At 44.3% G+C, this 16,574-nt stretch overlaps 1 protein-coding gene across 6 annotated transcripts in view; it reads right to left on the reverse strand.

The window, feature by feature from the left end:
* Kek5 (leucine-rich repeat, immunoglobulin-like domain-containing kekkon 5 protein) overlaps positions 1-16,574 on the reverse strand; it is a 248,602-nt gene that overhangs the window by 7,960 nt on the left and 224,068 nt on the right. For all 6 annotated transcript variants that reach the window (XM_076769744.1, XM_076772280.1, XM_076770614.1 and 3 more), the window contains 2 exons: positions 5,799-6,700; positions 2,789-3,311 (listed from right to left, as the gene is read on the reverse strand). In XM_076769744.1, the coding sequence (XP_076625859.1) occupies positions 2,789-3,311; positions 5,799-6,689 (1,414 nt within the window). In that variant the 5' untranslated portion in view covers positions 6,690-6,700. The remainder of the gene's footprint in view (positions 1-2,788; positions 3,312-5,798; positions 6,701-16,574) is intronic.

Genomic DNA, 16,574 nt, shown 5'->3' on the forward strand with positions numbered 1-16,574 from the left:
CTTCTCGACGCGGTGAGTCCCGAGCGACACGACCAGAGACCTCGCGCGCGCGTTTTCCGTCTGCTGTGTGTAAAAATCTTTACGAGTGCCGGTGGCAGGCGTACGAGAGCTCCCGATAATCATGGAACTTTTATCGTGGCACGCGTTTTTCCGTATTCGACTCCTGCTCAACTAGCAGTCAAAAGAGAAAGTAGGACAATGGGGAAAAGGTTGCACGAGACCAGCCTTCCGCGACGGACACAAAGAGGTACCGGTATCGCGCAGAGGTAGTTGAGATGCGGAAGGTAGCTGTTCAGATGCGAGATCCTCGACAATTTCAATTACCATCTTCGGAAAGTGCATAGACAAAGACTCGCGGGGGAGCCTGCGCACACGTGCACGGAAGACACACCAAAGAATTGTCCGTGCTCGATAAAAACTCCGACTCGCTAATTCAGAAGGGAGTACAATAATGATTATTACTTCTCCCTTTGTGTTACTTGGACTCGGAACGTCGCGTAACGCGCACTTCCCCCTTTGCCTTATCACTTTAATCACCACTTTATGCGTACAATCCCGGGATACTTCTATCCGCTTTTGTTTTTCTGTGTTTCCGTTATTTACGGTTCGAGGCAACTAACGTTCCAATTAACAGCATCTTCGTCCGGTTCTTTGCGTACTTCCGATTCCTATCAGTCTCGTCTTACACACCGACGCGACTTCTTTTAACGCTTTGACGGTCGCTGTTAGGTACGAGCGAATTCACTGTCCAAAATTATAGGCCGCTCTCGCGTGTGCGTGGTCTTTTCAGTCGTTAGAAACAATTTTACTTAAAGTTGATTAAGAAGAGCGTACTTAGATATGTATTATGCAATGTTTTAATGAAATTAACCTAGTAATCTTCAGGTGAAACGTGCAACCGTCAAAGCGTTATCGCCCTATCTCTCGTTTCTTCGTACAGATCGTTGTCCTTATCATCATCGTTGCTCTACGGTAAGAAGATTATGTACAATGGCGACGCTCTTGAGACAAAAATAGTTCCGTTGAACGCTTCGTGCCGACGAATAATTCACCGCCAATATTTACATTTCTAACAAAATAATTATTTTGCAAAACGACGCGTCCGTGGTACGCGACGATCGGTTTCGTCGCGTCTAATTAGCCAGTGACGGGCACAATCTTATTCCAACGACAGATAACGAATTAATTCAACGAATAGCATTTTAATCGCGATGGTTATCCTATTCTGTAACTCAAAGTTTATTTACTCGAACCGTTGACTGTCTAATGATGCTAAATAATTATGTTTAAGAAAATATTCGAAATTTTTATTCGGATGAGAGTGTTGCCCATCTCCGTGATTAGCCGACGGTCAACGTTGGGCACGGACGCACGGTTTTCTACTCGCAGAAAACGAGATTGCATGAAAGAGAGAGAGAAAGAGAAAGAGAGAGAAAGAGAAACGCTATCGCTGGCAGCTAGACACAAATGACGAATGCCTTTCTCCTCTCTATCATTACGTGTTGCACGCTCTCGTTAATCTTGCAACACTCTTGGTCGATATTTGTTAACCCGAGGATCGATGGCGCCTCGTTTGTCTGCCTGCGGGATTACCGAATCCCGCACGCGTCGCATCGCGTTAATACGACTGTCTTAAACTTAAATACACTTGCCGTTTACAATTCAATTAATCTATTCTGTCACCTAATTAGCGACGATACCGTACCAGCGATCTTGCGCCGAGCAAACGGACGTTTTCGCAGGAGATCGGAAGATTTATGGCACGAACAATATCTAACGTGGATATCGTTTCGGAATCGGTTCTATCGAGGACACTCCTTTGTTAGCGTTCCATTGATTGATCTTTGCGCATCAGGCCGACGGTTATGTCACGAAAATGTACATGTACACTGCAGAGCCTAGAATAGTTTCCAAGTTTGAATTATTTAACGCGTTGGCTTTATTTTACGAGAGGTACTTTATTCCTAACACGAATATGTACTTACTCCTAAAGTCGTAAAATTCTATATTTATTCAAAGATTTATCGCGATTCAACCTTCAACTGGTAGGATGCGATTGAAATAATACCGGTAGATAAAGAAATATAAAATTAACATAGGTCAAGCTGTAGGTTTCAACACTGGATCGCTCGTTTTCTAGACAAATGGGGTCAAAGGTGAAAGTTTTAAGATTCTAATATCCAAGATTAATATTTAGAAGACAATAGCATAAGACGTTTTTGCTCTTTCGACCACGATCTATGATCTTTTATCCATGCTCTTTTAAAACACATATACTGACAAAAATTTAATTCTGTTCTAGGTCCACTGCAGCTCGAGAAATACTGGCGTTTGAAAAGTGACTCGGGAGTAAATGAACGAGGGATTAAATAAAGCGTACTTTCTAGATGTGGCATCGATCGACGGACATACGGAGCCCCGAGCCATCAATTACTCACGTAACAATAACCTCTTTCTACCAGTCAAAGGTTAAAGTACTATTTTCAATCACACAGTGATCAGAAGTAACGTCAATATGAAATCATATCGAGCTTCGGTTGCTCCCACAAAATGAAACCCTGGACAACATCAATCGACGATATCTCAAACGAATCGCGGCTAGCCATTATTCCTCCGGTTTCCTCGAAAATGGCGCGCGTATCTCACACGCCACACCATCGAACCCCTGTCAGCGTCGCTCGTCCCGCGAACGTACCACGTTTCGCCGTAATCGCGCGGCGGAAGTAACAAATAGTTAGTAGCTAGCACCTGGCCACGCACTGTTTAGTAATGTAGGCTGTGTACTGACCAAAGACCGAGTCGTTGTCAAGCAACGTACGGTTCAGCTCCGTCATCTCGGTGCCGTGGGACGTCACGGACGGCGCCTCGTAGCGTCTCGGCGGCTTCACCACGGGATTTATGGTCGTGATCAGTGACTTCTCCTGCTCGCCTAGTCCGTGATGTTCCATCGACGCCGCTTCCAGGCTCTTCTCGTCGTGCCTGACCCGTCGACGACGACAATAGCACACGCATAGCGACACGGTCACTATCAGCAATAGCAACGCCGTGAACCCCAAACCGATGGCCAGAGGCAGACTGATTATATTGTCCCTGCCGCCTATAGCGTCCCCAGCTACGGCCAAGCTCACGTTTTTCTCGGTATTTCCACCTGGACTTTTCGCCAGACAGACGTAATCACCCTTGTCGGAGGGCGTGACGTCCGGGATCGTGAGGTTCAGCCAGTCGTGGCTCGACTTGAGGATGTAACCCTTCTCCCCGTTGTGCCGTCTCGTTTGGTTCTCCAGGGCCCTCGACCGGTAGATCCAGAACAGCTGAAACCGACAAGCATGGTCCACGTTTGAATCGCGTTTGGGGGATATTCTATAAAAATGTTTGAAAAATTCTAGACCCTCGAATCGGTGGACTCGGCTCCTCGAGTATTTACACGTACTTGGAAAATATATTGTGTATTCTATTCGTCTCCGATGTTAGCGGAGTAAACAACGTTCGGTTGAAATCGAATAGCCACGACCCAGTTCCCAACACGCCCTTTGCGAACGAGAGGTTACCAAGGACCGTTTCGATATTTTCAGTCTTCGCGTCGAAAGAAGTCCGAGAGAACTTCGTTATAGCACGCAAAAGCTGACGTAACTGCGCGCCCTTGTTTTGTAGGGTGTGTTTCAAAAGACGGCCCTCTCGCTCTGTCTCTCCAGGTGCGCGTTATTATTCGCGGAATCAAAGGATTTCATTAAATCAAGGAAATTCCGTGACACGGTTTCTATGTTCGTCGTTGCGTTCAAAAACTACATACGAAATATACGAGAACAACCTTTTTTTATACGGAACTTCGGCTTCGAGAATAACTCTTCGCCACTTCGAAACTGACGGTAACGTACGCGTACACGATATTTTCGTGTCAATAATTTCACGGTGTATAGTACACAGGGTGGATCGAACAAAGAATTACACGCTGTTTTCTGCGTATCGGATAAACAGGCTAATACGAATAATTACTTAAAATATTTAAAAGTCTCGAGAAGTTGGCTGTGTCTCTGTATTTATCTGAAACTATTCTTACGCCGCTTAAAAAAGAATCTACTCGATTTATTCCATTGTCCCGGTTTATTCTGTGGAAACTGCTCTTTCTCGGTCGTCCTATACTATATTTCGATTTAACTTGCGTTATAAATCCACCCACGAAGAAAAGCAATTCGTAATTCGTCCCGGACTCGGACCCTATTCAACACTTTTCTCCTTAACGTAGGTAAAATATTTCCTCTAAGCAACTCGGAGAGACGGGAACGAGAATTCTTATTCCAACCGCGAACGTTCCGCGAAACCGTTACAATTAGAAAAGGAGGGAAAAAATGCATCCGCAGAGAGTAAACTTTAAAGAATCTCTTCCACTCCGAGGTCGGAGAACAACGTACCCCGGCTAAGAACGTTTAGAAGTTTTCAAGCTAAGTTGCCCCAACGTGGATTTAACCGGCGCAATCTTTTCAACGGACCTGACCCCCCCAGCGTTCATCCAGATTGTACACAAAATTGCTCGCAAGTTGCTGTGGATTACCGCAGTCAACGTTACCCCGCTTTACAACGCCACCCTTTACAATACATACTTCACCGTCGTGCGCTCCCTTTTCCACTCTACTTCCCTTCGCTTTTTAACCGTGCTTCTTCCCTGACGTAAAGTTATACAGTGCACCCCCCGCTTGCATGTCACCGAACTGGTTCCGTTCGTATACATACAATACCAGAAAACCATCGCTGCGTTTGTAGTAGAGGTCTCCGTTTCGCGTGCTCTCGAATAAAGAGTTAAGCGTGCATCGACGTGTCCGTATTTTAATTCAAGCAATTTTCAGTAATCGAAACTGTTGAATTTTTCTAAAAGTAACGAGAATAAAATTTTGCCAGCAAACTGCAAAAGTTTTGGGAATATCTTCCGGGACGATCTAGCACGGTTAGCCACGAATTATAAATTTAATTACCTGGGTCAAGCTGCGGATACCCCGTATACACGTTTCTTTAAAGCGCGTTCAAAACAGCGTCCTCTATTTTACAGCCATCGATCTCTTTTATCTTGGAATAAGGTCGAGTCTTTCATGTATTGTACGACGAGAAATAAACGAGCTACGCCGAGAGTGAGCGAGATAGAACACCAATGAGTGAGACTCGAATTACCAATACTTTGAAACAGTTGATGTTAGCAGCATTTTTTTAAAAAACGGTTTAACCTTACTATCGTAAGGTTTGTTTGTACACACGGTCTCTTTTAAAACAACGATTGGTACAAGTCCCTCGTAAGCGAGTAACGTACAAGCTGGTGTTACTCTAGTGCAGTAAATTTCTGTTATAAGGTCGTCGCTTGGAACGTAGAGCTTTATATCGTAACAGTGCAAGCGTTTAGCGCCTCGTTCGGTCCAAGCTGGCGTTTATTTAGGCCAGGCACGTCAATCTTAATTTCATCCGTGAGCCAATTTGTATTTTCCTACCACATGGTGAGCCGCAGACGTAAAATTACTTTACAATGGCCGAAAACGTGGATAGAATCGGAAAGGAAATAATCATTCACTGAGATTTACTGAATTTTTCATCGAACCAACAAATTAACTATTCTGTGCAAGAGTTGTCCATTACTTGGCCGTTAATGGGTTAAATGCCCAGCCAATCGCTTCTTTATCGCATTTCACTGTTGTTTACTTCACCCCATATCGCCTTTCGCGCTTTGTTGGCTTCGAGGGGATGCTCCCAATTAGCGAGAGTATAGAGATAATATTTCAACGAAATCTAACAACCTTTGCAACAAAGATTTACTGTACCTGCGGCCGCGGGATCCCAGAGGCCCTGCACCAGATCGTCACGTTCCCCTTGCCGACTTCGATCTTCACGGACGGGCCAATGGTGAATATCTCCGGCCTACAGGCGAACTCGTCGCTACTGATCTCGTCCCACATTTTGCCAGCCAGGTTGGCCGGCTGTTGACACGTGGTGGGCTTCGTGTACAATTTACGCTCGATCATCCAATCGCGAAATCTCTTGAGACGACAGTTGCAGTTCCAAGGATTATTGTGTAGTTCTAGGCTGCCTAATTTCGGCAGCGAGTCGAAGGTCAACATCTTCAACGTGCTCAGATTATTCCCGTTCAGGGTTACCAGTTGCAATCCTGGCAGGTTTCGAAACGTCTTCTCTTCGATTTGTTCCAACTTGTTGTTGGACAACGTCACCTTCTGCAGGTAGACGAGATCGCGAAACAGCCCGTTCTCCAGCACCTTCAGCTTGTTGTCATTTAACAACAGCACCCTCAGACGTTGCGTTTCCTCGAACGTACCTGGATACAGGGTTCTGATGTTGTTCGCCGACAGATCGATCTCGATGACGATCTTCAACCCGTTGAACGCGTCCGTGTGGATCGATTCGATCTCGCATTTTCTTAGCACCAGCTTGTGCAGGTTTACCAGGGACACGCGGCTGAACGCGTCGTGCATCAGGTGCGTGATACGATTCCCGGTTAGATCGAAGTTCTGAATCTCGGACGATAGGCTGCCCGGTATTTGCGTGAGATTCTGCTTGTTGCATTCGGCGGTCTTCTTCCCGGATACCCATCTGCACTTGCACGACGACGAGCATTGCGCCGTCCAATCTTCTTGGCTCCAGCACACCACGACTACCAGCGTCGAGTACAGCAACAGTTTCGCTGTTCTTAGCTCCATCCCGAGGATTTCTGTAACAGAACGAGCACAATCGAGGAGGTTAGAAATTAATTTGAACGCGTTCTAGCCAGGGATGGGCGAAATTCTTATTTAGATAACAATTTCGAATAAAATTCTGACTCGGTCTGTAATCGTACAGTTTTTAGACGATTTCCCATCCCCCGCGTTCCAATAATCGTTCGAATAGCGAGCAGTCTGATAGAATAAATTCGAATAACAGGTTCTACAGCGTTCGGTTCCTTCCTACAAATGGCCCAAAAAGTATAATCTCGTCATTGTCCCGAACCATATATTTTAAGCTCTTTAAAAGCTTCCAGCCGAATGCACAAATCCCTCGATGTCCGTTGCGTTCGAATTCCCGGACGCAAGATTAACACGAACAAAGGACATCGCGCAACTTAACACAATAGACACTCGACCAATAACCAACGGCAATCGAAACCAACAAAAGGTAGCGTAACGAAGATACCGACATAAAAATAGACTCGCGTAACAAGAAGGGTTGTTCGTACGCAAGGAACAAGCAACCACATTAAATTCAACCACCGTATCGCGATATACGGTTCCTCCGTACCCGGGGCTACGCGCTCACGTCAATTAGTATTTCTCCACGGTGCTCGTTATCGAACAAGGTACCTTGTAATCAGTCGACAGATCGGCGACGGTACTATTACGCGGAATCTTAATTAAAAAACATTTTTAACTGGCGGGGTTTACAGAAAAGAACCACCGCTTCCGGGAGAACGCTACGGGGACGAGGAGTACGATCAACGAGAGGAAACTCAACTTTCCCTGTTATCGGAGGAAGTCCGAGCTTTCACAATACTTCCGAGCCGACGCCATCTTCGTTCTCGCGAAATCTCCCCTTTCTCCGTTTCCTCCTTTTTCGTGTTTTTACGCCGCTCCGCCCAGCCCGTTTTCTTTATACTTCTTGGCCGGTTTCGTTAATCTCGATGCAGGAGGCCACCTTAAGCGCGGGACTGTTAGCAATTTAACTTAATACCGTTTCGGTGTCCCAGCATTTCTGACTCGCGACCGCCCTGTCGTCGGTCGGTGGCGCGTTACTCAAGTTAAATTAATACAACACGACGCCGAGAGCGCACTTCACCCCTTTTATTATCGTCGGGTTCGCGGGAGTCCGAGGTTGTGTATCAAATTACTCTTTCCGGCGGGAGGGCGACTAGTACAATTCATTTCGTACCATCCCACCGGGATAGAACGCTTGAAGACGTCGACGAGGTCGAGGAAACGGCGGAGCACCGGCGACGCCGACGACGACGTTTTCTTGCTATTTGAATTTATTCCAAAACTCCGAGGGTAAGCGTGGAACGCGAAGGAAGACAGCGCTAGACGTATTTCCGTCGGGGGCGAGCGTGACGAAAAATCGGCGGAAGAGGCTGAATGGGAAGGATATACACGGGTAAATCGATTCTACCGCTCGGGAGGACCCTTCAACATTATAATAATGTCAATTCTCGCGGGCTCGATATAAGCGACACGTTACACAAATTCGATCGCCGTTGACGCCTGCACACCATCGACAAACTGCGTTTATCAAGAGCCAGAGGCGCCACGCTGCGTGCGTAAATCAGTTTGACATCCCCGTTATCAAATATTTATAACGAGAACACGTTGGTTGATGCGACACGTCAACCCGTTTAGCGCGGAATCGAAAGAGAAGCGCAACAACCGCGGTAAATATTGCTTATTGTCGATGCAACCACGCTTCGCGAGCAACGTTACGTTTATTTTTACATTTTTACGGTTGTAAATAATAGTTTTCTATCGGATTAAACGATTTTTGGGGGAATGAGGTACGAATAAACATCATACGTATAAATATTACAGTTTTGTAGTATTAAATAGTAGAATTGCCATTGTTTCATGTTAATATTATAAAAAACAAATACGTTGGTGATCACGGCTCGTCAACAAGTTTAATTCGGAATCGAAAGGGAGACGTAACAAGCACGGTAAATATTGCATATTGTCCATTGTTTCTGTGTGTTCGTTGGAAGTTGTTTCCAGTCGCATCACAAATTTCCATTCGATATTTTTAAAAGGGGATATTTTATAGACACCATTCGATAAATAAGGTTTTGTAACCCGATAAAGGATACGTCTGACAATCCTGCTTAAACCCGAAAACCTCGAGCAGTATTAACTGCAAGAACCCGGGTCCTTTGAATATCTCGAGCCAACGTTGCTGACAAATTCACCGAAAACACAATGGAAATCCTAGGGAAAATGGCATTCGCTCGGCGTACACCCCTAACGGAATAACAGTGAGTCAGCCTGAGAAAGTCGATGCTCGGTATCTCCGCGAGGGTGGCCCGTCGGATCGATTAATTTAGTCCCCGCAGAAAAGCAAGCGTCGTCGAAGAAGAAATAAATGGGCAGGGTCGCGAGAATTTATTTCACCGGGGAATCGAGATTCGTCTCTTCTCACGAGAACTCGCCCTTTCGTGGCTCGCGAGAACTTTTCGCCGCGTGTATGGCCCCGTGCAACCGTTCTCCTCCAAGTACGAAACTTTTTGAAGTCTCCGCCCGCAACGGGAAACTCCGTTGCCGCGTTTCTGGACTTTATCGTCGAACCAAGAAAGACACGATTCTAGTCGAATTTTATTCCGAACTACTGATTTACAAATTATTTGGAGGATGCCTCGAATAGGTGGCGGATTCAAAACGAGAGGATCTGGCTAATAAGCTAAACTATTTCTTATAAGAAATAAATTCCTAGTTTACGAACAGCAGGACGAATTCGGCAACCCTACAGTTTCATGGCCTCATTGCGCGTTTCATTTTGTTCTTTTCCATTTCTTTCGCGTATCTTCTCAGTCTCTTTCTTCGGTTCTCGTCTCCATTTTCTCCCTTAGATTCCCGCAGCAAGCTTTTTCTCCCTTTTTCAGCCCCAGAGCGTCGTGCCGGTTTCACCCGATCGCTCTAACACGCATCGATCGATCGCATTTGACTTGTAAATATCCGGCCAACGAGGACATTAGATATGCATAAGGCGAAAGTAAAGAGTTTATATACCTTCTCTCTATATACAGGGTGTTTCAGAAATACGTGGTCAAACTTTAGAATCGTATTCTACCCGCTCAGAGGGTGGAAAGTGGCGTATAAAAACTTTTCCTTTAGAACAGACTGTACTTTAATAATCTGTATCAGCTTTACGCTTTTTGCGGAAAGGGATTCGTATTGAATTCTCGGATAAAATTATGCATTTTTCTGCCTTTAAATTTTTGCTGTCTAATATACTCTTACTTAGCGGAGCACTTAAGACCCATTAGTGTAGAATTTTAGGGGCGGCATTTTTTATACAATGGAAAGGTATTGTAAACGAGAGAGTCGGGATAAAGGTAACTTCTAGGTTAGCATTTTAATCTCACATCTAGCTTGATGTCGTTAATGGGCAGGAAAATTTATGGTAACAATTTACCATCTTAACGACATCGTCGATTTCAATGACTTTTAAATACAGGGTGTTCGGCCACCCCTGGGAAAAATTTTAATTCAAGAAAATCAAGAATACCAATTTGTTGATGGAGGTTTCGTTAAAAAGTTATTAACAATTAAATTCAAAAATTTCAAATCATTCTGGAAAAATTATTTTCGGTTGCGGGGGTCAATTGCAATCAGTTTTGGTGAATAGACCTACCCCCGAAATCCTACCCAATTTCTAGAAAAAAAATTCAGTGCTGGCGAAACTTTAAACGTTAATAACTGTTTAACGAAGCCTTCATCAACAAATTGGTATTCTTGATTTTCGTCTTATTTTGGCCTCTAGAATCCCCCATTAAAATTGTTCCCAGGGGTGGTCGAACACCTTGTGTATCTGAGGGGGAAGAGAATATCTTTTGTTTTATCTTTATTTTTGACCACCTGTGCCTGAAACTCTCTGTACGGAATAGATAGACAAAGAGGGTGAATTTTGAAGCAGGGTGGTAAACGGAGGGCGAGAGGAGGCGAACTGGAAGCGATGTCCTTTGGAAACACGGTCCGGAAGGGACCTTCTACGTGCCTTGTTCCAGGACGTGCACAGTCGGAAGGAGTTTGACGTGGACATACGTCCTTACGCGAGTGTGCGTGCGGCTGCGATACACGGCCGTAGTTTGCATAGCTCGGAAAAAGATCACACGATAACGGGACGAGTTTTTCACGTACGAGCGGAATTTCAAATTCGGACGTTCTCTATCAATCAAAATCATCCCGCAACGTGTTGTCCGTCGCCGCGATATTTTCATAAGAATTTCATCGATCATCCTACGACCACCAAAAGATTACGATCTCTCGCTCCTCCCTTTCCTTCTACTTTCTTTCGCCTTCGCGGATTTTTCGTGTACTCAATGCAAAATATCCTTTCGGGGACAAAAACGTTTACGATGTACGTGTACGTTTCAAATTTCAAAATCGATACTCAGTGGGTCATTTGCTATACAGGGTGTTCGGCCATCCTGAAAAATCCATCCTAAAATCCTCCAATACGTTCAGAAGTTATGATGTTTTAAAGATACGTATGAAATTTCAGTGAAACATGTCAATCGTATGGTCAGACATACTTTCGGTAAAGAATTTTTTTCTCGAATGTGCGTAGGATTTCGGGGGTATGTCTATTCACAAAAAATGATTGTAATTGATCCCCGCAACCGAATATAATTTTTCCAGAATGATTTGAAATTTTTTAATTTAATTTTTTAATAATTTTTTAACGAAGCCTCAGTCAAGAAATTTATATTTCGTATTTCATTATACGAAAGTTTCCTTCGATCGTTATAACGGTACAATTTTTTTCCATCGCGGTAACGAAAAGTTAATTCGCTGGAATTTCCAATCGCGATTGCGATTTAAGTGTTCCATTTGTCCGTATAAATTGAAGTATCTTTTCATATGCAAAAAGGCTAGCCGTCGTTACGTCGATTAATATCCGCCGTTTCACGACCGATCGTCGAGCCACTGAATTATGGGGTGATCGCTGGTTTGATCGACTATTATAAATCCTACCAGTTGTCTCCGATTGTCACGGGTATGCTCTAACGATGAATGTCATAATTGTATACAGAATCGTCGAACAGTTGAAACGGTTTCAATGATATAATTATACGACGTCATCATTAATTCGAAACCTGCTGTCCGTGATTCGCTTATGCGACGAGATTTACGAACGGAGGGATGATCGGTCGATCGACGATAAAATCAAAATATATTATAATGCGCGCTATAAACTTTATCGCACCGTGAGCAATGACGAATTAGAATTGCAACCGAAATTATTCGTAATTTACTATTTTTCGATCGAATCTAAAACCTGTACTTATTTACTATCGCCATTATTTCTCCATACATTTATCGTACAGTTTCTTCTCTCTTTATGTAAACCCTATACAAAGGTTATCTAAGAACTGTTCGCGTCTAATCATCCGTGGAAATTTGTCGTCGTTGCATATGCATCCGCGCAGTCCGCGGAGTATCGAATGACACAGAAACGAGTCATGCTCGGTCGATTCCATCGAATAAACCGTATCGATCGACGATTGCGACAAACACCCGCATCCCGTCCCGGAGCTTTTCTAATATCCACGACAATCGAACGGTTTCCGCAAAAGAGGAATCTACTTTTCTCGAAGCCCTCGTACGCTCCGGAACCGTCGAGATATGTTTCTTCCTTTTCCATTCCGAATTTAAATTTAGAACGCCTCAGAAATTCATGGTTCTCCCAGAATCACCGAGGTTCATCTTTTTAACGCTTGGAGTAGCACGAAATTGGCCGTGTATTGTTAAATTCAAAATACTGCAACGCTTAGGTCACAAATATCCCCAAAGGGGTGAAAACTTGGAACGACCAGTCTTTCCGTTACACGAATCGTCGAGGAGGAATACCTGGTCTTCGAATCGGATTTGAAAATACCGTGACTTTACAAATTACCCCGTTAAAACGTTTTAATGCTCGTTTGGCGAGAAACAAGGAGCAAACGGAACGGGTGGTATTCGCTCGAGGACGTTTGTTCCTTGTTAGACGAAAGTTCCGGGCAGGATCGAGGGGTATTTTTCCACAGCCGCAATCGAAGCGACTTGGAGAGATCCGCAAGAAGGGAAGTTGGGATAATTATTCGCAGTCCGAGTGTCTTCGAAGTGGAATCGATTTGCTGCCACTGCAGAAGCGAAAGGAGAGATCGGGCATTAGGAATCCGCCCGAAGGCGAGTGTCGTCTATATACGGTACATTATATTCCAGTTACCACGGAAACTTCCTCAAGATTCAGTTTCAAAGTAGAACGGCTCGGGCGTAATAACGAAACGGGGAGGGAGGAAAAGTTTTCGCTAAATTGGTTGGTCGAAATACAAATCGCCGAGTGGTCGAAGCAAACTGCACAGACACGGAGTTTCTGTTCCCGACATAATTATATTATCCCATAGAATTTTGCTGCGCATTCGTTCCCGTCGTGTTTCGTTATTCGACTACGGTATTCCGCAAGACGCGGACGGACGGTAATTGCGTAGGAAATACTGGTTATTTAACTATTTACCACCCCGACCAATTATTAATATCCTAAATGGTTATCAAACTGGAGTTTAATTATTAAAACCTAATATGCAGTCACCCGATTTACTGCGACGTTCAAATTAGGAATGCTATTAACGATTATCGATAATATCGTCGTGGTATAGATAAATCAACGAGTAAGTGAAATGTTTATATGGCACATAATAAATTTTCGACGTTGCCCAATTAAACGTCGTCCCCGCTTAATATAAGAAGCATATTAATTCTGGTCTGAATGCGTTATTGTAGAAATATATCGAAAAATTTTGACGGCGAAAATTCCAGATACACGGATACCCTGATTAATATTCGGACACCATGTTATTCGAAAAATTATTGCGCGTTTCCATTCATCGTAAAGTCGACAGAAAAATATTGAAGATTCGAAAACACCTAGAGAAAAATTCTGTAAAGGTTTCTATTGCGTTCTGGCTAACGAAAATGTTCCATTTACGTAGTTTTAATGTTTTTCATTGATCGTCTAAAAGCTTTCGACAGCGGGCAATTGTAGTTTCCACCAGATATTAATGGACCGCTGTATATTAAGTGCAGAGAGTACATTATTTATCCAATAATGGATATTCCGTATGTGTATACAGGCGATCGGAGTCAGAGTAACTAAAAGGTATTCCAAATACAACGATACGTAAAAATTCAATCGAAATCCTTTGGTTTGGTTCGTTTTACACCGAGGGGTGTCCACGTAATGTCTAAATATAATAAGCGTATAATAATTCGGTGATTATTCCGCGCGGTTGCTTTTCACGCACGGGCGTTCAACCCGTTTCTGATCGTGGGCGCAATCTCGGTCGGTCTTGGCTAGAAAATAAAATCAAATCCAGTTAATCGGCTTGGTCGTGCTGTTTCGCGAGGAGTAGTCAGAGTTTTTCCAAGTTATCGAAGGCGGACCGTTTTTATTGCGTCTGCACGAGACGCAGCGCGCCAAAGGCGCCGTGGTAATCGACTTTCTAATTATAAATGAGAAACGACGTCGCCGGAGGGAAGCCTGAACCCACGACAGAGGTCGCTTCCCCCCACCGATAAGCAGTTAATACTTAATTACCAATGAATATCGACATCGTCGCCCGGCTGTACGAATAATAGTATCGCTGATAACACAATTCCGAGCGAGCCACCGACTCCGCGTCGCTTCCGCGATCGTTCCCGCATTTTCCGTTCGCGCGGACGCGACAAATTTTCCGAAACCAATAACTAGCCCCCATGGAAAAGAGAGCCAATCGATCGAGTGATGGGGTTCCGAGCTCTGCTATCGTTAACGTGATCGCGGCACGTCCAGCACGGTCGAAAACTGCGCTGACCGCAGTTGTTTTGACGATGCGGACAGATGGATCGTGATTTACGGTCGCCGCTTTCTAGAACTGTTTTCACCCGGGAACGAAAATCACTGAGAGTGGAAAAGCTTGATCATTTTTAGATTAATAGATTTCTACGAGAGGAGACAAACACGCTGGGAAAATTCTGGGAAAATCTCTACTCTTCGTCGGTGTTCATTTTTATACTCGATTGTCGTTTCAACGCTTAATAAATAAATCAGGTCTGATGAAATAGATTAGTCGATGTGGGATCCATAGAATTCTAGGTGGACGAAATCCTATCGGATGACTCTTAGGTTATCAGTGTCAGTTGTACTACGTTCATACTATGAAGCATTCACAACCCTAGGACCGTCGGTGGCGAGTTTTGGGTAGACGAGACCATGTTCTACGACTCCTAGGTGGACGATAACGGACCCGTCGAGTCCTAGGTGAGCGAGAGCACGTTATATGATACCTAGTTTGTCAACAACTAGTCTAGCTGGACGAGATCGTGTCATATTATTCCTGAGTGGGCGATAACGGGTCTATTGAGTCCTAAGAGGGCAATGTCCAATCGGATGACCCCCGTGACGTTGGCATCGAGACTAATCAAATCGATTATTGATATATTCAGTTTATTCCTGCATTCAGGATCACCTGTTTCTCGGTGGCATAGCAACTTGTCCAACACCCTGTGCATATGGGATTGATGGAAGTAACTACGTCCTGTATACTATCACTTTACAAGTTGAACAAATAATATGTGAACCACCCACAAAAATGTTCTGCGATCTCAGAATCGAGATGCAATATTTTTGAGGAGTCCTAGGTAAAAGGCAGCGAATTGAGCCGAGAAATTTGATCGATCGGTAATAATCGGGAGCGGTTCTCGTTGGTTCAGCTCGCTTAGAGTTACAACCCTATATCGGCGTAATGTGACGAGGATAGAGGGAAACCAAGGCGATGCCCTAGAAGACTGGATGTAAGGTATTAATATGGGTGCGTAGTCGATATACACCTGCTGCCTTCCTCTCTTGGGACGACACCCTTTATGTAACTAAACCTCTCATCCTGTATCCGCGCAGCACGTACGGACGCGTGGGGCGTATTTCTGTGTGCGTCGTTTGAGTCGCGCGCGCGCATTCGCCAGGAAACAGGAGAATACTGCTCCTGATTACGAGATACAACTGTCTCCGGGGAGGTCCGTAAGGAAGAACGATGCCACACCGAGGGAAGATACACGTACGCGAGTACACCGAGGATCATACGAGCCGTTGGTATCCTTCCGGAGGTCTGCATCCCGCCCGTGTGTACCACGAGTTGCCCAAATGGCGTTTGCTTGTGCCGCGCAAACAGAGAAAGAGTGTTAAATTCAGTAACATTGAACAGTTGGAAGTCCCATGACGAGGCGGAGCGCTGGAAACGTACGAAATAACATACAAGATTCTTTATATGCATTAAGAATCATAATACGGGACATTCGTGTCACGTCGGGGACCCTCTTCTTCGTTGCTTAGCTCGCACCTTCGAAAACAGCTTTCTTCGCTCTCTCGTTACGACTGGAAGATTTCTATATGTTTCTATCGCTAGCTCTAACAACGATTTTCCTTCTTTTTTTTTTTTTGAAATGTAACTGCAGAAAGTAGCGAAGAGCACCATCGTTCAGTTTTCGCAGAATTCTTCAGGATATGAAACTTTTGCTGGATTTCAATCCCCCGTGGTTCTCGACTCTGTTTTCATTGTTTCGTTCGTTCTTTCTTTGTTAAAACAGTCTTTATTATGAGAAACAATTTGGTATTGATCAGTTTCCAGTACACTTGGTATTTATCGAAGTTGAATAGTTGGGAAAATACGCAAAGAAAAATATTAAATTGTTCTACGTCAGATATATTCAGCGAATCTAGGTTTCGTGCAATTGCATTTATCATTTCCACGTTTTTAAGAATTTATTTCACGGGAACGGAAGGAAGATGCTGTCTGGTATCTTCCGAAGCGGTTCTGGGATTCTTCCCTAACATTTAGAAAA

This window comes from Colletes latitarsis, chromosome 1 (genome assembly GCF_051014445.1).
Source record: "Colletes latitarsis isolate SP2378_abdomen chromosome 1, iyColLati1, whole genome shotgun sequence".
Taxonomy (NCBI): Eukaryota; Metazoa; Arthropoda; class Insecta; order Hymenoptera; family Colletidae; genus Colletes; species Colletes latitarsis.